The following is a 22,583-nucleotide window of genomic DNA, read 5'->3' as shown; positions in this document are numbered from 1 at the left end:
CTAGCTGAAATACCCAGCGTTGCCCGGGAGGAAAATAACGTTTTTTTTTTGTTTTTAATTGTTTGAGAAAAACATACTGTAATTAAAAAAACACAACTTTAAAAATAACTTAAAAACAATAAACCTGGGTTCGCTTCCGGAGTCCTCCCCACATGGAGTTTGCATGTTCTCCCTGTGTCTGCGTGGGTTTTCTGCGGTGGACTGGCACCCTGTCCGGGGTTTGTTTCCTGCCTTGCGCCCTGTGTTGGCTGGGATTGGCTGCAGCAGATCTCCGTGACCCTGTAGTTAGGATATAGCGGGTTGGATATTGGATGGATGGATAAAGACTCACTAATGTGCTTGTCTTGCGGTGTTGTATGTATGTTATCATCTAGCTGACGCTCAGAATCAGCCAACTGTATTTAATTTGAAAAGCAACGGGACGCGGTGCTGTTCAAACATAAAGAATGCTGGCAGGTACCTCCAGTTCGCCCTAGTGTTTTTTTTAATTGTTTGAGAAAAACGTAATTAAAAAAAACACAACGTTAAAAATAAATTAAGAAACAAAGACTCACTAATTTCCTTGTCTTGCCGTCTTGTATGTATGTTATCATGTAGTTGACGCTCGGAACCGGCCAACTCTATTTAATTTGAAAAGCAACAGGGGCGCGGTGCTGCTCAAAAATAACGAATGCTGGCAGTCGCCTGGTATATACTGTACTAACTGTGTAAGCCAGCACGGGATCCTAGAAAGTATTGAAATCGTCAGAACTACTCTGGGCATCTCTCTGCTATGAGGATTCATGTTGCTGAAGTGCTTGCATCGTTTGTGCATTAGCAGCTAAGCGATTGTCTTTCTTAGGAGGTTTCCTTTGCCGGTGTACAGGCCTTGCTTGTGTATCCTCGGAACTGGAGCCCTCATCCCCGGCTCTACGTCTCTCTTTCGAGCCGGACAGACACACACACTTCCACGTGTAGAACTCTTATTTAATTTCAAAAGCAACAGGGGTGGCGGTGGCGCTCAAACATAAAGAATGCTGGCAGTCGCCTCCATTTCGCCCTCTGGTGGTCGTTCCGAGTGTCAACTGGATGAGAACATGCATACAATACCGCAAGATCACCCCCACCCTACCCAGAAGGGGTTGGGTTACGGCTGATTTCACCCTACAGCATTTTTAGTCGACCAATGAGGTATGTGTGTACCAAGTTTCATGAAAATCGCTCCAGCCGTTCGGACGTGATTCTGGAACATACATACACACATTGACTTTTATATACAGTAGATAGATAGATAGATAGATAGAGAGAGCTGCTGCCTCGCAGTTAGGAGACCCGGGTTCGCTTCCCGGGTCCTCCCTGCGTGGAGTTTGTATGTTCTCCCTGTGTCTGCGTGGGTTTCCTCCCACAATCCAAGGTGGATTGGTGATTCTAAATTAGCCCTAGTGTGTGCTTGGTGGGTGTGTTTGTGTGTGTCCTGCGGTGGGTTGGCACCCTGCCCCGGATTGGTTCCTGCCTTGTGCCCTGTGTTGGCTGGGATTGGCTCCAGCAGACCCCTGTGACCCTGTGTTTGGATTCAGCGGGTTAGAAAATGGATGGATGGATAGATAGATCAGAGGCAAAATCTAAACCAATGTGTAAATCAAGATGAAGCAGAAAAGTGTAAGAGATTGTATTATCAAGGAGAATACTTTTCTTTTCACGCTTTAGGTGAACTTTAGGTTCTTTGTTAAGGGGGAGCAAATACTCCAAACTGTAGTATTATGTAGCATCTTCACCTAGAGAAACCATAGGCAGAATAGCAGTGAGGGCAAACTGTTCTTCTATTTAATGTAATATCATAGAGAAAAGCCAAGCAAAGTGACACCTTTTATTGGCTAACTAAAAGGATTACAATATGCAAGCTTTAGGGGCCCGAGTTGCCTTGAAAGCTTGCATATTGTAATCTTTTTAGTTAGCCAATAAAAGGTGTCATTTTGCTTGGCTTTTCTCTACATTCATAATGGCTAACACGGTACAACACCCTAGTACTTCATGTAATGTCATAGAAAGAAGTAGTACAGTAAATAAAGTATACGACCCGGAGTGTTGTAGCTGCAGTAGTTTTAAGATGGTCTTTTATTCCAGGTGGTGCAGTTCTTTATTACAGAGCCTTTCTAGTGGCACACAACTGCTTATGGCATCCTGATACAGTAGTGCTAATTCATACCTTCTTGTTCTCCTTTAAAATGCTCATTAAATAATTAATGTATAGAATAAACCCTTCCAGTGTGTTAGTTCAGCATTTCAGTTAATACTACAAAGTCCATGTAATTCCATCAGTGAATGAGCTTCCATCATCAGAATAGCACGATGCAGCTGTAAAACATGCTGATGTTATCCATTTTGCTTTGACTGGAATGCAAGTTCTTGGCTTAAAAAGCCACTGCCAGACACTCTTAATGTCAGCTAAGAGCCTCAAACCTGATAACAGGGCCTCTTTTTGAAATGCAGCCTCTGCGCCTTATCTGAGAAAATGATCAGTCACAAGCCTGGTGACATGTCAGAAATGGCTTCTCCAAAATATCATCTAAATAAGCCTTACAGCCTTGATGGGCACAACTTTCTTCCAATAGTCATCCTAAAAGGATGGGCTTATGTGCAAAACTGTATTGTTTCCTTTACAAACCATTGCGTGCTCCAAATCCCTCTTCTCACCAAGCTCACTGCTCTTAGCCTAGCTGTAGCATTGGCCGTCCATAGCCATACCCCATAGCCTTTAAGGTGTGGCCACAACAAAGGCTAGAGCAGTCCTTCCACAGTATACGCCGACGGGCAGATGCGCAGAACCAGAAAGGTGGAAGTCTTGTCTGTATTGGAATTAGATGAGGATACCATTAGTCCAAACATTGCTCAGGAATAGCAAGCGTACAAGCAAAGACAAACGTTATGTATTTTAACCTGCATCTACACATTCACCTCGTTAATGATGGGAGCTGACTGATCATCAGCTGACCCAACTGGAGTAACTTTGCTAGCAAGTGAGGACACCTTGTGCAAAAACCTCAATAAGTTCTGGGTGTTATAACTTCCTAATTCCAGTCAGAAAGTGCAAAGTGGCAACTTACACCCACACAAAAACAGAAACTCTGTGTGGGGGGGCTAAGCCAGGGTAGACTGGCTAGGAGTAAATTAATGCCATGGTGTGGAACTAGAAACTTAATAACTAGCTAAAGAACTCATCCATTTTGATCGCATGAATAGTTAATAAGTTAATAAGTCATAAGTTAAGTGCCTTTTTTCTATAGATGTGAAAATGTTTAACTAAGTTATTGTAATTTTATGTTTAGTGTCCTTCATTTGTATACAGTAGAACCATTGTATCCACGGTTCAGCATCTGCAGATTCAACCAAATGCAGATTGAAAATATTGTGCAAAAACAAAACACAAAAAATATCAAAAAGCAAAACTTGACTTTAGTACAATGATGTGTAGGCATACTCTGCGGGGTGCCGACTCGGGGGAGGATCGGCAGTGTGACAGGGTCAGGCGGACACAGTAGCCCCCTGCTGTTACCCCTCGAGGCTCAGTAATGATTCTTCCACTATATAAACCTTGGTATGATTTTTACTTCCTCTTTAGTCAAGTCTAATTGTCTTCTTCTCATTTTACCAGAGGCCTCGAGCAATTGCGGCACAGACAGTCGGAGGACCTCACTAAACCATAAAATTAATAGTAGGAATGTGCATTGTGTTCAGTGTGCAGGGAATTTACCAGGGCAAGAGCTCAAAGGCTAAAGGCCTGTTAATACCTGACAGGTTTGCGTTGCAGCTAGCGTGCGCATTACTCAAATTTCGTCATCAGACCTGGCGCACAGACCCTCATGTTGGCAAATGTACGTAACCACATGGCCCTGTGCATGTCAAGTGCACATACTCTAGACAAGGAAACATGCACTCATTGAAGGAACAGTTGTGTGAAGTGTTGCTACCCGCACCTACATAATCCAACATTAAAAGCACACAGCTTTAGCCAAATGGCCACAGATTCATAGCAAGAAAACACCCAGATCCTGGGGAAAGATGAAAGATGGCGCAGGCAGAAATGAAAATATCTGCAAGATTGATATTTAAAGGCAAAGAAAAAACTTTGGGGCAAAAAGCCGTGAATTCTGCAACCACACAGCGACTTGCATTGCTGCACAGCAAGCAACTGAACCATAAACAAACCAGAGTGTACACGTTCTGTGCTCGACCGCGTCTGCACCTGCCTGTGGCCAAGAGTACCTGTAAGTGGGCCTTTAGATAGATAGATAGATAGATAGATAGATAGATAGATAGATAGATAGATAGATACTTTATTAATCCCAAGGGGAAAGATGGAGTGTACAGTACAGTGCTGTCTCTCAAAGAAAAAATAACATCTTTTGAAAAGTGCCATGATGTTCGCAGAATTGTACCATAAGAGCAATAAGAATGAATGAAACATTTGCACAATAAAGCAGAAAGAAGTTGAAATTTGTGGAAGTGTTAGTACTGCTAGTGCTATTTTAAGTAATCTTGAGATGATTTAATGTATACAGGAGGATGTGTGCAGGATATGCAAATACTACATCACTTAATAAAAGGACTTAAGCATCCTCAAATGCTGGTATCCATGGAGGGTCCTGGAACTAATGCCCTGCGGATACCAAGTGATGACAGTATATCTATATACATATATATACTTGCATATATCCATTTTCTGTTATCCTTATACATTAGATTATTTTACTTTCTTTATTTCAACAAGCGTGTTTAGGTTATTTGTGAAAGTAAATGTATAGTCTACGCGAATTTCGTTGATTTAGGAACCTCATTCATAAATTGTACAGATCTCTTAATTTTCCTGGCATCCCAGCTGGGAAATGAAGCAGAGATCCTTCACACAACCTATATTAGTTTGGCAGCCCTGGTTTTGGTGTATTGTTAATTGTTTTAATTAATTATCAGCTTTGTCAAAATTAACTGAGTGATCAGATACAGCATCTTTCCTACACAGTTAAAAATGAATAAGTTTCAAAAATTTTTATCTACATATCAGAGATAATGGAAAAGTTTAATTAATGACCTCAATAGACATCCATCTACACTTCTTGGAAAATTCAAAACAGTGCCGTGTATTGTGGACTGATTGGCCAGCCCAGCACTGACTTGGCCGTAGCATGGCCAGTATTGGGGAGGCTGCTTGTTGGCTGACGTCTCCAGGACCCTGACTGTGTCTGGCTTGTCTGATTCCTTTTCTACAGTCTGCCAGAGATTTTGCAATTATCTGATGGGCAGATACTCTTGTTTTTCATTTCTTCATTTATGTTAATTAGTTTCTACTTTGTTTTTGATGTATTTTAACAAATCTGTGTCCTCATAGGTGATAGTTCTGTATTTATTGAATGGGAGGTGGCAATGACAGATTGGCCATCTAGCTCTGGGAAGAGGATCACTTGTCTTTTGTTTTGTGTGTTATATTTACTCCATTTTTTTCTCACCCATTGCACACTCAACCTACCTGGAATAGGGTCTCTCTCCGAATTGCCTTTTCCAAGATTTCTTCCATCTTTTTCATTACACGTGTGTTTTTTCTTAAGGAGTTAAAGCTGGAGGACAGTCCAAAAACAGGGCCTGTTAAAGCCCATTGGGACCTTCCTTGTGTTAATTCTGAGCTGTACAAGAAATAAATAGTTATTGAAATCAGTTAAAAACAGTAATTGGCCTGTGACCAATAAATGTGGTGAAATAAAACCAGCGGTCTCAGATTCCATTTTTGTTGAAAATCCATGTGAGTTCTAAATTTAGATTGAAGACGCACTGATGCATTTATTATTTGAAACACTAAAGCCATTTTGCTAAACGATTACGTTTCTTTTAGCGTTGTCTTAGTTTTTTGAAGTTTCCCCTACTAAATTAGCCAAGGTCTTACTCTTTCTTCCCTTTTGGGCGGATGCTGGTTCTCGAGTTGCTCGCCTTAGTAGATGTTGCTCCTCCTGCCGCAAGGGGGAGCGCGTTAGTCGCGCCTGTCAAGAAAGTTGAGGCGGAACTGTTTTGAAGTCGTCTGTCTTTCCGTAAATACAGAGCCGAGTGCTCCGCGCCCTTCGTGTAAACTCTTTAGTTGTTTTCAGGAGTTGGTGGTCTTTATGTTTGAAGTGTATACAGAGCTGTGTTAACAACAAGCGGGAAGTAGAAAGGAAGACTAAAGTCGAGCTTAGCCATGTAGTTTACCGTCGACCCCAAGGGAAAAAGAAGTGTGACTTTGTTTACTGTCCTGTAGTTTAATAAAGCTACTTAAAAGTGTTCTAAAGCCGATTGTCTGGTGGTTGTCAAGGACTGAATCGGTGTTTTCGGCGAAAGTAAAGTGAACAACCCAAAGAGCAAGTCAAAATGATAGTTCATAGACAAGCTGCTGCTGTGTACTCACGAAGAAGGTGAGTTATTGTGCCAACGTTTACTATTCATCCTGTTTACTTTGAGGGTGACATCGTTTAGAAGAGAAACGCTGTGCGAGCTGAAAATAAGCCAGTGCTGAGATGCTTTCAACACGCGGCGCCACAGTCTGCGAACACAGTCGTCTGCTGCTCTCTTGACGCAAACCTCAGGGGACATCTTGAGATAGCTCGGGATATTTTCAGTACAGTACTGTTGTGTGATGCTATGCGACTGAAAGACTTGACGTTGAAAGTGTTACGAAGGCGAATTCGCTTTATCAGACGCTGTGTGGTCACGTGCGTGTTGGGGGTGGGGAGTTCTGCGTTGTTGTCGTCCTCATAACTGACTGGAAACATGCAGATCAGGTACTTCGCATAATCTAATCCCCAGCTTTTTTGCCCTTACTAAAATATAAGTATAGAAATATACAGTTTTAGTTTCCTGCTAAAGTATCCGTAATTCCAAAGCTGAGTAGTTCCTGCTCTTTCTACCCGTGTAACGTGTCTTCTGATGATGCAGTCTGAGAAGTTTAACTGACGGTTTGGTTCGCACACACCCGATCGGTTCATAAACGGAGACAGGGACCCTCCTCAGTCACAAGACTAGCGAAGAATGTTATTGGAATTGCTGGCTGAATAACAATCTGAGGGTGTAAATCAGAAAAAATGGCGGCAGTGGATAAAGTGTCGTGAAATCCATGAAGAAACATTCTCGGCAAATGATTTACTGTTACAGCATATGTTCGTTCGCAGAAATAGCGTCCTAGTAATGTGGTGGCGTGGGAGAAGCCAGGCGTTCCTTATAGAGAAAGACAGTTTTAAATGCAATATTCACATTTTTAACTATCCTAAACTGAAATCTGTTTCAGCATTTTTATACGGTGCGAATCATAAAAAAAAAAAAATTGTACATAAACTTTGATTTGGAAGGAAGAATATAGTAAGAAAGCTAATATGTGTTGTAGATGTATGCTGTATATACTTGAAAAGTAAATTAATTAATTAAAGTGTTAAATGTTATACAGAAAATCTGCCCTTTGCCTTGCATATTTTAATAGTGATCTTTGGGTAATTGCACCTTATTGGGGTCGTAAAGAAATGCACATGTTCAGTGACAGTGCTCAAATAGGTTGTGACATTCAAGCAATGATTGATTGGTATTAGCTGCCAAGATAACAGTCCCCTCACCATTACACCACCACCACCAGTCTGGACTGTGCATGGATTCAAGTTGTTAGAACCAAACTCAGACCCTACCGTCTGTGTGCAGATATCGGGAGATTCACCAGACCAGGCCAAGTGTTTCCACTCTTCACCCTGTGCAGTGTAGGTAAGCCTGTGCCAACTGTAGCTTTAGCGTTCTGCTCCTGGCTGGCAATAGTAGAACCCAATGTGGTCTTCTATTGTTGTAGCCCATCTGGTTCGACATGTTGTACGGTTACCATAGCCTTTCTGGCAGCTTGAACCAATTTGGACATTCCCCTCTAGCCGCTCTCATTAACAACAACAGCAACATTTATTTCTATAACACATTTTCATACAAGCAATGTAGCTCAAAGTGCTTTACATGATGAAGAAAGAGAAAAAAGACAAAATAAATAATTAAAATTAGGGAACATTAATTAACATAGAATAAAAGTTAAGGTCCGATGGCCAGGAAGGACAGAAAAAAAAAAAACTCCAGATGGCTGGAGAAAAAATTAAATCTGCAGCGATTCCATGCCACAAGACCACCCAGTCCCCTTTTTCACAGCATTCTCAGTAAATTTTAGAGACTGCTGTGCATGGAAATCCTAGTAGATCAACAGCTGCAGAAATAGTCAAACTAGCGAGCAATCATGCCACGGTCAAAATTACGGAGATCCCATTTTTCCCAATTATGGTGTTTGATACTAATAACTGACGCTCCAAACGTGTATCTTCATGATTTTATGTGTTGTGCTGCTTCCACATCATCAGTTCACTAGATAATTGCACGGACAAGCACATGTACAGATGGTCTTAATAATTTGCTTAGTGAGTGTTTAGTGATTGCAAGTACTGTTTAGTATGGTTAGAAGTCATCTAATATAGACACATGTTGTTGAACCATAAAGAGATAATAAATATAATGCAGTACAGTATATTCTAGGAAATGAAGATATATGTCAAGTGTGTTTTTTGTCCACCTTTCAGATACAGTAAGTCAGTCACACTCTGAGTGGATCACTGCTTGGGCAAACAGGAACACCAGCCACTCTGAGGCAACCTGAATGCCACCAAAGTTTTGCATAAGAAAATGGGACTTTGTAATTTCAATTCAAAAACTGTTACTATACTTCAGTAAAAAGCAATATAAAAAGCTTAAGGAAAGAATACTTTTATAATTTGTAAGCTGCCATAACTCTGCAGTTTCCATTTTGAACTACATAAGACATCTGTGCATCATCATAAAGATCCTGCAGCCTTGACTGAATTGCAGTAGTAGGCAGAACCTTCCAGAGCTAAAGACTCTGCCACCTCCACTAGTCTTCTTTAGGCGGCTCCTTGTCTTGTATGCCCTGAAGTATAGGAATTAAAACAATCTGTGGGGTCAGGAGAGGGCTTCTAAGCTATGTATACTCCTCGTGAGAAGGCCATTTTTAAAAGTTATTCTCAGTTTCATTGGAAAGTGAAAATTCTGGTGTTACACAGTATTTTAATATTACTTACTTCTATTTGTGAATCTTGCCATGCTTTAAATTAATTTTAGGATACTAAGTGAATAATTCACACTTGACCATAAAGCATTGCGTGTTTTTTTTTTTTATTTTTTTAAAAAGAGCTAGCTTTTGGAGTGTTTCATAATCACACAAAGTAGCTGTGATGATTCAGCATTAGTTGTATGTAAGAGATTGTACGTACATTTAAGACATTCAGTCAAACCTTTCTTTTAATATAGCCATATAAATAACAAGAGTTTTCACGTACTTTTTTCCAGATTTAAAAGTAAATATCAGTCATCAACAAGGATAACTCAATAAAGCCGTTAATAAATGATGTAACTGAAGAAGCATCATTCTGTTTACAGTGATAGACACCATATGTATTTAAGTTAGGACTGCATTTCCAAATGATTCTCTCCTAAACTAATCCCAGCATTGAATTCAGAGATGCCATGTCTGACTTCACAGAGGAATGTAGTAGGACTATGTCTGCCCATATTGAAAACGATTTGAAGAGTGTGAAGTTGGTTAACTAGGTTTTGAAGCCTCTGTAGAAGTAAGCTGTGATTAGTGGTGTGAAAATCTTCACGTAAGTTTGAAGGTGCAACAGTGACCTGTCCTGCATCACAGAGTTTGTGAGTCTCATTAACAGTGTCTGTGAAAGCTGACACTGTGCTGTAATTGAGGTCAAAGTCAAGACTAAAATTTCTTCAAACTGGATATTTAAGATTGGATTGGTTAGCTGTCTATATCTGCAATTGCTCCAAGGATGCTGTATAATGGCTGACTCTGCGCTCTGACCCCAAGGGGTATGCAAAAAACGAACAAATTCCTAATACAAGAAATCGTATAAGGCGAAATAAAGAACAAAAGAAAAAAATTTGAGTCATGGCTGCTTTTAAAAAAAAAAAACAAAAACATTTTTCTTTACTACAATGTGCAAAGGACCAGCATCTTGACACTTCATTTATTTATTATGTTGCCACTTTTTGGCTACACCAGTTCAGTTTTTTTGGATACATTTTGTTCACTTTCACAAAGCAATATAGCAGATGCCCACAAAGTTTTCCAGCAGTTATTTTTATTGCTGGTAATTAATTAGAGATTTGTTTACACATGCTTGTATGCGTTGTATGTAACTAGTTCTGTTTTTGATGCACTCCTCAGTATTCCACATAATCTCCGTCAACCCAAACAGTCTTGAATCACTGAGGATCCAAGAGCTTGTACCCCCCTTTGTATCAGTTCTGACACTTGCAACAACAACATCATTTATTTATATAGCACATTTTCATACAAACAGTAGCTCAAAGTGCTTTACATAATGAAGAATAGAAAAATAAAAGACACAGTGAGAAAATAAAATAAGTCAATATTAATTAACATAGAATAAGAGTAAGGTCCGATGGCCAGGGGGGACAGAAAAAAGAAAAAAAAAAAACTCCAGATGGCTGGGGGGAAAAAAAAATAAAATCTGTAGGGATTCCAGACCATTAGACCGCCCAGTCCCCTCTTGCACACACACAGCCACTTCTTCGCTAACCTCCTAATTTCTCCCGACATTTCCACCAATTGTATGTCTGCTAGTAGCACAGGCTGTTGTTTTGTTCAGCTGTTCTTGGTTTGTGCAGACAAGTTTGGAGGGTGGAAGGTTGTGTTGGGCCACAGTTCAAAGTCCCAGGATTCAACGATGGGGGGGCTCAAATGCCAGAGTTTGGCTACACATTTTTGTAACCTTGAGTTAATAGTGTTTTGGTACAATAAACCAATCTGTCTAAATTGATGCCCCAACTAGAAATCTCGGAAAACAAAAACTCTTTTTCTGCATTCTTGTGGCAGAGCCCAAGAAATTTTTTTTCTCACAGATTGATACAGCACAAATATTTTAATAAAGAGCAAGAGCTCATAATAAAAAGGAAATCGGGCAATATAACATAATAATCAGTAGAAATGAATGCATATCCTGTATAAAACTGTAATATTTCATATGCTGCTGTTCATGGGAGTTCAAAGCTTACTGAATACACAGATAACAGGAACACACAAAATCTTACTGACCTTCACAGCAGCCAGCAGTATTTATCTACAGTGTTTTACTGCTAAGGTCCAGGCTCTGCAGGATATGGCAGATGTTTTTTTCTTCCACATTCCTATATGAGGGCTACACAAATTCATTCCAGGATGATGATGATGATTTTTCTTTTCTCTTTTAACATGATTTTTGGATTTTAGGTTTACTCTGGTTTTTTTTAATGTATAATCCAGCATCGATTTTTGTTTCCCAAACAGGTTATGTGATCTCCATGCTCCTCTGTACGTCTAATGTTGTTAGACTGCTGGATGATAATTACTTCAAATGTAAAAGAAGAAAAGCAAGATTAACATTGAAGAAGTAGACTTTGCTTCATTAACTGCAGATTTCACCACAACTTTATTTTCTTCAGTGAATATATTTTGTTCTGTGTTTTATTTAAAAGGGGTTTGCACTTTATAAGGTTTAATATAATTATTCAAATATCTTATTGTCCTTGTAGGAAATATTTAATTGTTTGAAATTCTTTTTTTTTTTGTTTTGAGGTGAAAGTGTCAAAGATTTCTATAGCTTGAGTTAGTTGCCATTTATTATATTTCTGTTTCAAGGTACAAAATCATCTGGGTAGAAGAGTTCAATAAGTTAATTAGATAAGAATTATTTTGTAAGAGCAGGAAGCAACAGTGTGTCATCAAGACTTCAAAGTTACTGTATGTTTTGTTTCATTTAGTGAGTTGTTCATTATTATTTTGTGTATAGATGGAGGTGTTGTAAGAAAGAAATCCCAAGTTTACCTGAAGGATCTGTAGCAAAAACTAAATTATGGACAGCCAGGATATAAAAGTTGGAGAGGTCATGAAAAAACCCACAGTGGAACAAAGGTTAGAGGTTGAGGAAGAGCAAAGCCAAGAAAGCGCAGAGAGGCAGGGCAGTATGGAGTGTGACATAAGCGAAAGTGCAGTCACTTCTCATTTAGCAGATGTAAATATGCTTGATAGGGAACTAACATTAGAAACCGGTGTTAGTGAGGTGGCTGATGGCCAAACACCCAAAGAATCGGAGGAAAGTAGTCTACTGAGTAATGACCATCCGTTGCCAGATGAGTTGGATTCTGAACATGGATTCATTTTTGACAAATGTTCAGAGGCTGCAGTAAACATGTCCAGCATAGGGAGTGCTGTGCAAGCATCAGACCTGGCAAGTCAGGAGGGCACTGACCTAGCAGCTTCTTCTCCATGCACATCTGATGTTGGTTTGTCTGAGTGTAAATCTGCACTGCCTTCCTCTGCTCAAGGAGAAAGAGATTCAATGGCTGATGTTACGGAAGAAGGAGCTCATGCACCCTTGTCAGAATCAGTTCCTACATATTACTTTGTGAAGTGGATCAATTGGAAAGGAGAAAGAACGCCAATCATAACTCAGAGTGAGAATGGACCCTGCCCTTTGCTTGCAATCATGAACGTCTTATTTCTGCGTTGGAAGGTTTGTGTCTCACCTAAGTGTGTTTTTTTTCTTTCATTTGTTGATCACATAGTAGTTCTGTTGACTTGTTCATTGATATTTGACTTTTATAATATTAAGAAGAATCCGTAAATTTCATAAAGCTGTAGTGCACTTATACCTGTTACTTTTATTCAACTTCATGTTTTAATCTCTCATTAATATAATAATAATAATTCTTTACATTTATGTAGTGCTTTTCTCACTACTCAAAGTGCTCTCCATGCAGGGAGGACCCAGGAAGCAAACCCACAGTCTCCTTTCTGCAAAGCAGCAGTGCTACCACTGCACCACCTATGAATTCTTAAAAGTTTAAAATCTTGAATCCATTATGTGCCATTAGATATGATCTAAAACTTTAGATTTGATTTATTGTTAAAAAAAAAAAAAAAGATTGTTAATTATTGTAATTGTTAATTATTGTAATTGGATTCGCTTAGAGAATGTGAAGTAGAAGCGTCAAATATGCAGTACACTTCTTGGTACTGTCAGTAATTCAGAAGTGCGGCAGCTATGCCATTGAAGGGACACTGTTAACATCTAGTTTGGCCTAATCTGATGCCCAAACAATGTGAATGTTTATTTTTCATACTGTTTGTTGATCATTGAAAGCCTGGTCTTAAATTAAAAAAAAAATTGAATTCATAGTAGGGTGTTAGAGGTTCTCCAAGTTTGTGCCATATCTACCAATGGTTTCATGAAATGAATCATTAATGATGTCACTTTTTGCCTTTTTTTCACAGTTAGTTGTTTACTTAAATCCTCAATGTATTTGCATGATTTAATTGCAAACAGTAATAAATTAATCACATGCTTCAGCCAATAATTAAATGAAACAAAGTTTTTTTTGCATCACAGTACGTACAAGTTAGATGAATGTGTTTTGTTTTAGAAGTCCCTATTTTTGGTGATAATGTAATACTCCAACCTGCTTCTCTTCCAAAAGGTAACCAAATAAAAATCATAGTCTTTATAAGCTGCAAGATTAAACATATCTCAATCTAATAATTAATTTTCTTATTCTGTATTAAGTTCTATTTTCTTCATACACCATTCTTGACCTCCATTTAGTTGTCTTCACTAGTATTTTAGTGTAAAATCAGTACATGTTCGGTGCAGTTAAAGAAATGTAACTGTACATTATTAAACTGCACAGCATTTGCATGCATAATATGCTAAAGTCATGCAAATATAAAGAGCCATTAAAATAGGCAGAGTTATGACAAAATGATTAAAAGTAGATCTGCTATTAACTTTGCACTTAAACCTCAACTTTTCAATATTTCAGCTGACAAGATTTTTTGTTTATGTATTTTAGGCTAAGTTGCCACCTCAGACAGAAGTGATCACCACAGAGGAGCTGATGGCACATCTTGGTGAGTATTCTGAAGACAGAGTACATGAATTGCACATTTGTTTCAATATATTTCTGTGTTTAACTATTTATAAAGCCAATAAAGTAAAATCTTCCCTTTTAAATAAGGATCCTATTTGTTTTGTGTCTGTATATCCCACAACATAACATGCAAATGAAACGAATGTACAGAACGGCAGTAAATCTCAGCTTAAGGTACCATGACAGCAAAACAAAGAAAACCACGTGTGTCAGTGGCACAACACAGCCAAAAGTTTCCCATGTACTTTAACAGTTTGTGTGACGATAGCGTTCTGTAAGGTTAGCTGTGAAGTCCTCAGCGCAGGGCACCAGAGGCTCTTGGTCTGCTTTGCCTCTCCATTTTGACGCTATCACCTGTCGTTGATACGGACACACACACACACACACACAAGGCAGTCAGTAAGTTGTAACTTGTCTCTTGGCATTAATGCCACTGAACATGGCCAATGTATTACTTCACCTCCAGACACATGGGTTTGCACTTCAGCAACACTTCTGAATCCTGCTTCCAAAGGACTGTTCTTGAGTCTTAATTAGGTGTTTCTGTAATGTTGTTTTTGTTTTTTCATTAAATATTTTTTCTCAGGTTCTTTCAAGTCATTTACCCCAGGTTTCTTAGTTATATCACTTTGTAGACAAAGCATTATAGATCCAATGCTGTATGATTGCCATTTTAATATAATCTGATACTAGAGTGGACAAATGCTTTCATTTTGCAGGGGAATGCATTTTATCGATAAAGCCAGGAGAAAATGCGGAAGGGCTGGAGTTAAATTTTCAGCAAGTATGTATATTTCATACTAATGCACTTATGTAGTGTTCCTGAATTAGTCCAAGCATGCCTTAGTAATATAGACAGCTACGATATGATATTAAGTATGTAAAAGTGGTTTTGAAGGGTATAATGCAAAAATGTACAGCTGTATTTACCATGCATCTGGATTTTGTAGTGTATTATTTAGCAAAAAAAAAAAACTGTGAACATCTCAGTAGTTTTAAAGCCACTTTTATCTTGCCAAATTGTGTACACATGCCTAATTTGGTTGGCTAGGATCAACATTGAGGAAATGCATATCATATTTATACATAACTTTTCTTATGTGCAAACTTTTTTGTTTAGAATATGAGTGATGCCATGGCAGTCCTTTCAAAGCTCTCTACAGGGTTGGATGTAAACGTACGCTTCACAGGAGTGTCAGATTTTGAGTATACTCCAGAATGCATCGTCTTTGACTTGCTTAACATTCCTCTCTATCACGGCTGGCTGGTGGATCCACAGGTAAAAGAAACATGCATCCATGACTAAGCATTTTAACATATTTTAAAGATAGATATTCATGAAAATGAATCACTTTCTTAGAATATCTTCCTGTGATAATGTACAGCTGTTTAGTTACCTAGCAGTTAGTTGAAATAATGGATCAGAATTTTATACAGTCCAAATCTCAGCCTTGCAGATGAAGTTCTCTTGTTTACCTTTGTGCCCGTCTTCAGGGCAGTTGCAGACTTCCGTTGTGGTGACCAGAAGAATCAGGCTGCAATTAGACACAGCCGGATTGAGTTTTCTCCACTGAGTTATACGTATAATATATATAAAATGTGGAGCTTAACAATCTAGGATCATTTTGGAGTACATGCCACTGCTCTTGTGAATAGAGAGGATCACTCTAGGTGAATTGATAACCTAGTTAGGATGCCCCATGATGACTTTTCATGGGCTACTGGTTGGAGACTCCAGGAGAGAACTGTTTAATAACAGCCCTTTGATTCAGAAATGGGAGTCCAGTCTGGTGTATTTAACATATTACCACTGCAGCCTTTACAAAATGTAGAGAAGAGGCATGAAAGTGAAGTGCACACATAAGCAAAGAAATGCAACGGATTATTGCCACAATAATACACCCAAAAGACTCATGACTAAAAAGTAATTTGGAAAATCTACTTAGTGGAATTGAAGATTATTTATTTTTTTAAACATAAAGTTGAAAGGAACACTTGATTTTAGTAAGACTTTCTCTTTTGCAGAGCCAAGACACTGTAAAGGCAGTTGGGAAACTCAGCTACAACCAGCTGGTCGAAAAGATCATCCTCTATAAACACTCTGCAGACAACAACCAAGTTAGTGAAGGTAACCGGATCGTGACTTGACTGTGTGAAGTAAATGTCTTGATGTTTTTATAACATCCTTGTGTTACGTCTCTGCAGGTTTAGTAGCAGAACAGTTCCTGGAGTCCACAGCTTCTCAGTTGTCCTATCATGGCCTGTGTGAAGTCAGCACAACAGCAAAGGAAGGAGAGCTGTCTGTATTCTTCAGGAATAACCACTTCAGTACCATGATCAAACACAAGGTAGCACTCTTTTTTGATAAAGAAGAAGCATGTGTAACAAGCTGTCCCCAAGAATGTGTGTATTTAGCTTACCAAATTTCAATAGGTGACCTGCTGATAAATTTAGTAGATGTAGACTATCTCGAGTCTGGTCGACTATCTTTGGTATTCTTTGTACTCCAAAGGACCACCTTTACCTGCTGGTGACTGATCAAGGTTTTTTGCAAGAAGAGAATTTAGTATGGGAAAGCCTTCATAATGTGGAAGGTGATGGCAACTTTTGCAACTCTGAGTTCCGGCTGAACCACCCTCCTGACACTCTAGCTCTGCAGCCGCAGCCTGTGACAGCACAGGGCCAGGCAGCTGTCAAGCAACAAGAGCAGCAGCGGCAGATTGACCAGGTAAACGTACTTTATGTGTTATAGTGCTGAGACCTGCTTTCACTACTAAACATGTAAGGAACTGACTTCAGTTGTATTTATGTGAAACCTTTGTTTTGAAATTTTACTTTTAAAATAATGCAGCTCAGTCTCGGTATCTACTCTGGTGCTAGATATTTAAATTTCTTGCAGGATTATATGGTGGCCATGTCTCTGCAGCAACAACAACAACAGGGTCCAAATGCACTGAGTGATTTGGAGCTGGCCCGACAGCTCCAACAAGAAGAGTATCAACAACATCACCAGCAGCAGCCATTGCCTCCTCAGCAGATGCAGGTAAAAGGAGAAATGGGAAGCTTCATTCATGTTTGATCTGATCCTGCTCTTTAAAGTGCAGTTGCATGGCCCTTCCTAATCTGACTTGCATATACAATACATAGACACAGGATGAAACGGAAGTATAAATCGAGTCAGCCCTGAGGGAACTTGCAGTCTGTTCACAGAAAGTCCAACTGGGTCTTTGAACTATGAGGCAGCTGTGCTCCCCTCTGTACCACCATTTAGGTGCATGGAGACTCTTTCATATCCTGCCAACATACATTTAAAAACCAAACAAACTAGACGGCACTGCTCGGCTCATCAAGCTTGTTTGTTTAGCTAATGGTTAAGCTGCCCCAGTGTCTCATCCAGACACTTCTTAAAGGTTGTCAAGGTTTCTCGTAAACAGTTTAGAAAGAGGGCTTTAGGGCTTGCTGTAATACATCTATTAGTCATGGAAAAAACACAACTTTGAAATCTTTTAAACAAGTTTTGAGTATTTTAGAAAAGGTGTCTTATGTGTAAGAAATGTTTGGACACTAACCTCCTGAACAAATAGGCTGACTCTAAGGGACTTTGGAAATTTTGCAGTTGCTTGTTTTAAGGGCTGATTCAGTGCTGTGTGCATTGCAACAATCTAGCTTTGAAATTTTAATGTTAAAAGGTTTTAAAGCCGATGCCAACAACAGCCAAACCTCTGCTCAAATGTTCACAAAAGGTGGCCCACACAGTTAGGACTTTGAAAGCAAGGTTTTGTGATTGCATTGTGCATATATTTTGGTCAATCCACACTGTACACCGCACTTCTGTAGTGAATTTGGAGAAAGTGCTGTGCTGGCCACATCAGGCTTTTCCTGCTATTTCCATTACTACTTGATCAATTGTACCAACCTTATTGTTGGATTGCTTAGGAAACAAACATGGCTGCTGTACACTGGTTTATAGGGTCATCATTATCACATGAATTAGTGAGTAGAGCTGCCTTTCCTGGAAATCTCAAGAGTTCTTTGCCTGAAAAACCTGCACACGTTTGTCTACAAATATTTATTTTAATAATGAGAATGTCAACCACCAGCATTGCTAGAGCCAGAGGATATGCTGTACATCAACACAATCTCAGGCTTCTTTCAATCTGTTGTGTGTTAGCATGCAACTGTACACAAAAACCAGGTCATATATTAGCTTACAAATATAATACATGAGGCAACATATTTTATCTTTGTTTGACTAATGTTTTAAAGATGTGGTTTTGATAATTTCAAGTGAATGTTGAGGGACGCTTCATGTGGAGCCCAATATCGGCAGGTATGGATGAATGAATTGCACCTGTAAGGGAAATCTTCCATTTTTTAATTTTGGTAAGCATATGAACTTGAGCAAACTAAATCCTCCATCATTATAGCCATCCCTCCACAATGTAACAGTCTTGTGGTGCACATAGGGAGCAGAGAGCTGGCAGAAGGGTTCTCCCTGACGCCACACGCATGGAAGTGCTCTGCTTACAGCTTGGCGCTGCCAACATCGTACAGTGGGGTCAGACGTTCTCTTGTTGCTCTCTGTGATGCAGATTTCTTTTTGTATTTGTAACCGAAAGTCCTCTTGGCCAGCAGCCACAACAGGTGAATTCTTGGACTGAGATGCGCACTTTTCAACCAGTCACCATAACCTCTGCTGGAATTTGTCAACAACAAAACTGCCTATGCTTCTTCCCTTTACTGCAAACTCCTGTTTGTTAATAATAATTTGAGCACTTGGGTAGGTACAGTTAAACTATCTTGTTAATTTTAAATTTGCTCCTGACTTTGCACTTTTAATATTCAATACAAGTAGTTTTACTTTATTGTAATACTCTTGGCTCACGTGCCAAGTAAAATGTATTGTTTACAAGGTGGCACTGCTGCCTCTCAGCACCTGAATACTGTGATCCATTTGAAGCCTGGCATTTCTATTTTTCCTCTTGCATTCCAAATGGCTTGAGAGTTGTCAATCAACCCTACCAATTTTCCCAGAATGATCGCCTGTTCCTTATGACGTGTTGATGCCCAGGGTCAGGTGTGTTGTGGCAGTCACCACAGCAAACTTGGACTTGAATAAGCCGTCTTACAAAAGGAAAGCAGAACGTGGAGTCGAAGTGCTCTCTTTTGTGTGGTTAAAGGAATACGCCACCCTTCTTTTTTTATGTTCTCTACCCCATGGCGATTGTAATGATGGCCGAGAAAAAAATGTTAATCTCATGTTTTCATTTGGTAACAGAAATAAGAACTTTTCTGATAGTATACAAGTTTATAATACCCAATGTAGGAGAACAGCATACAGCGTCAAAACCAATCGTGAAAAAAAAATCAAAAGATTACTTGTGTCCCATAATCCACATGGCAAGTCATCCAGTCAGTTGCGCCTAATTTTGTTTAATAAGTCACTTCTGGCAAATGCTCTGGTGAGTTAGAATGGAACACGCTCAGATGTGAAGGAGCCTGACGTTGGTGCGTTTCTATTCATATCCACAACTGGAGTCCCTCAGGATTATTTAACAGCAGGCTGTGAAACTGCATGGATGAATCTGTGGAATCGTCTCGGATTTCCACTGAACTTTGCACTGTTGCTATCAGAAGAATAGCTCAGTTACAGTTAACTCATCGACTGACTCCTAACTAATAACCTTGAGGCTTATGGGAAGTCTTCTATTCAAATGCCTGGGCTTGTCCAAGTGTGTTACACTTTAGTTTAAGGAAGCTTTTTCCAGAAGTGATTTATTTAACATTTTTGTAAAAATACATGTTTTGCTAATTATAAGTACATTCACAGATGGTTTCACATGTGGATAGTGCTCAGTGTTTGCAGCGTGACCCGTCTTTAAGGTGTATGTGCAGGGAATGGATGCAGGTGGTGAGTAGCAGATTAGGTGGGCAGTGCCCAGCTTCATGAACTGCAGTGTTGGATATCAGTCAAGTGCTGCAAGGCTGGAATAAGCAAGTTCAGTTCCATTTTGACACGACTGTACTATTTATGTTTGTATTACAGAATGTTGATGTAGTAAGGTGAAATGGAGGTGTGGCGGCAGCAGTAGTGCAGTTGGTCTGAAGAACATAGAGAAGTTCTGCTACTTAAGGGACCTGTTGAGTGCAGACAGCCGACCAGGCACAGCAGTGATAGTGATGGAGCTGCCCCCCTATTCTGACTGCTAAAGGAGTCTCCCCTGGATTGAAGGGTGAAGCTTATGAAAGCTAAATATGGTGTGTAATGTGCGCTGTGACAGTGAGATGTGGCCAAGGACAGAACAGCGATGAGAATGGTGAGATGGATGTGTAGAATGTAACAGAATGAGATGAAGGTGGTGTGGCAGTGAGCGAGAGAACTGGAGTGAAAGGCAGAGGATGACTGGGAGAAGAGGTCCACCAAGATGGAGGGGGAAGGAGGCCATCCTCCCAAAGACACCAGGGTTTAAGCTGCGGTCAAGTGATGAGAATATTTTGGAGTTACATGTGTGTTCTATTCAAGTAGTGCTATTTGACCAGGCGTCCTTTGCTCTGAATCGCTCATCAAGCTGATTGGCTCAGGTTGCATTTCAGCTCTTTGCCTTGCATTTACAGCACCCAGGAGCATTTTGTAAGCAGAGTTCACCCCATCACACACATGTGAGTGGCCGAGGCACTGCAACAGGACATTAGAATACCGGCATCCTTGGAAATCCCCACATGGCTCTTTTTCAGTGTTCAGACTCTCACCTTTGAAGATGCTCTTGTATGTTGCCCTCAGTGTTCCCAGGACAACCTATTGTCCTCTTCTGTCTCTAAGGCTCCTTCAATGGGCCATTTCCATATCATTTCTAAAACCTTTGTTCTTATAGAACGCCCCATCTGCCTGCTGTTCACATCTGAGGCCACCGCTTTGCCGCTTTTTACCTTCTGGGGTGGGTGGAGCATCTTCTGTATGTGCATGGCAGTGTGTTCACTGGGTGTTTGGTCATTTTGGTTAATTGCAGCTGTTGTGGGGAGCTGATTGTTTTTTGTGCCTCACTGTATTTTTACAAGGAGGTGTTGGGTAATCTGTGCAAATTCTTTCAATACGATATTAAATAAGTGTTCAGTTTAGTGCCAGGTCATTTCTTGTTAGTTCAGGAATATAGCACTAAAAATATTATTAAATTGTAATTCAGCAACAAATGTTGTTCTTGGTGCAAACAGGCACTTGCAGACATCTTCACCGTACTTCACAGCAGAGGATGTTGTATTGTCACTTTTCTTATTAAGTGACATCTCTCATTTCCACAAAGCAAAGTTCATTTCATTAACTGTTGGAAGTTAAATAGCAGACGGCTGTTCAGTGTCATGGTGGACTAAATGACAGGGTGTGAGAATTTGTGAAAGAGACTTTAAGAACACAACTGCAGTACACATTTGAAAATAAAATAACAGCATTGTGTTAGCAGAGAGACAGACAGTGGCAGGATTGCTGCTAACACAACAAGGAGGTCAGGGTCCAAAGCAATGCCTGATGTATGATGGGACAGGCTGCAGCAACCTTGTAATGCTGTTATGAATAAGCAGGTCTGAAAAATGAATGCCTGGATTATTTTAAAGGCAAAACATCTCTGTGTAGATAGAAGATTCCTAATTAGGCCTGTCCCCTGAAGTCACGTTAGACATTTTACCATGAATAAGTGTAACTGTGGATTGGAATATGTGGTCTTCATAGTCAACCCTTGAAATAACGAACTCTCTCCTCGAGTGTCCTTCCTTATTGTATATATATATATATTTTTTTTTTCTTTGTTACAGAGGGGCCAGCAGGCAGCACGGCAGGGGCCGGAGCGGAAACAGAAGAAAGAGGATTCAGACTGTGTCATATTATAGTCGGCATCCACCTTCCAGAGCTGCTAATGATGACGCATCGAAGGGTGCTGCTGCCGGACTAGAAGAATCCTGTTTAAAGTTCTTGCAACTGGAGTTTTATAAAAATCCCATCATGGCAATCTCTGGTTTGATGAGAAGGTAGCCTCAAACTCACAAAGAACTGACCTCTTCCAACAGTTGACCGAAGTAAGTCTGGCCTGGGGAAAATCCCACCTTGAAAAGCATTTGTGATGTTCTGAAGTTGGCTGCCCCTCGCGGAAGGGGCACTGAAGAGTTGTGGTTGGGCCCGTGTTAAGCTGGAGATATGCGCAGTTCAAAGCACAACGCTCAGTATGACCCTGTGCACCTCTCTACATACACAAAACACTGGTTGCTTTGTATTTAATATGTAGGTTTATGTTGTCTTAATAAAAAAGCTTGAAAAAAAAAAAACCACAAAGTCCCCGACGCTGGCTTGTGCTCTTAAGTACCTGTAAACTTTCTTTGGCTGTATTTGCTGTACCTTTTTAAGATGTGACATTTACAATTGGGCCATGGAGTGGCTGCTATAGATTGGTGCGACTGGCACATTTGAACTTGCCCTGCGTGGACAAGTAGCCTGTGCTGGGTGGGCACGTGGCCCCAATATGACTGGAACAGGAGTGTATTTCTGTTATTTGAAATTGAACTGCGCTCTGGCA

At 39.9% G+C, this 22,583-nt stretch overlaps 1 protein-coding gene and 1 long non-coding RNA gene across 3 annotated transcripts; one reads left to right on the top strand and one right to left on the bottom strand.

Moving 5' to 3' along the window:
- Positions 1–2,745: 2,745 nt before the first annotated feature.
- LOC120527235 lies at positions 2,746–6,000 on the bottom strand. Its single transcript, XR_005633296.1, has 3 exons — positions 5,912–6,000; positions 5,501–5,654; positions 2,746–2,825 (listed from the first exon to the last, which is right to left on the bottom strand). It is a non-coding gene; the product is annotated as an uncharacterized LOC120527235 (long non-coding RNA).
- A 66-nt stretch (positions 6,001–6,066) lies between these two features.
- mindy1 (MINDY lysine 48 deubiquitinase 1) lies at positions 6,067–22,362 on the top strand. Of its 2 annotated transcripts, none has more exons than XM_039750394.1 (10): positions 6,067–6,413; positions 11,387–12,611; positions 13,948–14,005; positions 14,745–14,809; positions 15,146–15,304; positions 16,051–16,153; positions 16,231–16,373; positions 16,538–16,753; positions 16,925–17,068; positions 21,829–22,362. In XM_039750394.1, exons 2-10 carry the CDS (start codon positions 11,952–11,954, stop codon positions 21,901–21,903), a joined length of 1,623 nt encoding a protein of 540 aa, XP_039606328.1. In that variant the 5' UTR covers positions 6,067–6,413; positions 11,387–11,951; the 3' UTR covers positions 21,904–22,362. The 2 variants fall into 2 exon arrangements, with proteins under 2 accessions (XP_039606328.1, XP_039606338.1); XM_039750404.1 differs by lacking the exon at positions 6,067–6,413 and adding an exon at positions 6,456–6,779.
- Positions 22,363–22,583: the final 221 nt, after the last annotated feature.

This window comes from Polypterus senegalus, chromosome 1, assembly GCF_016835505.1.
Source record: "Polypterus senegalus isolate Bchr_013 chromosome 1, ASM1683550v1, whole genome shotgun sequence".
NCBI lineage: Eukaryota > Metazoa > Chordata > Cladistia > Polypteriformes > Polypteridae > Polypterus > Polypterus senegalus.
This window is presented reverse-complemented; position numbering and strand designations above follow the sequence as displayed.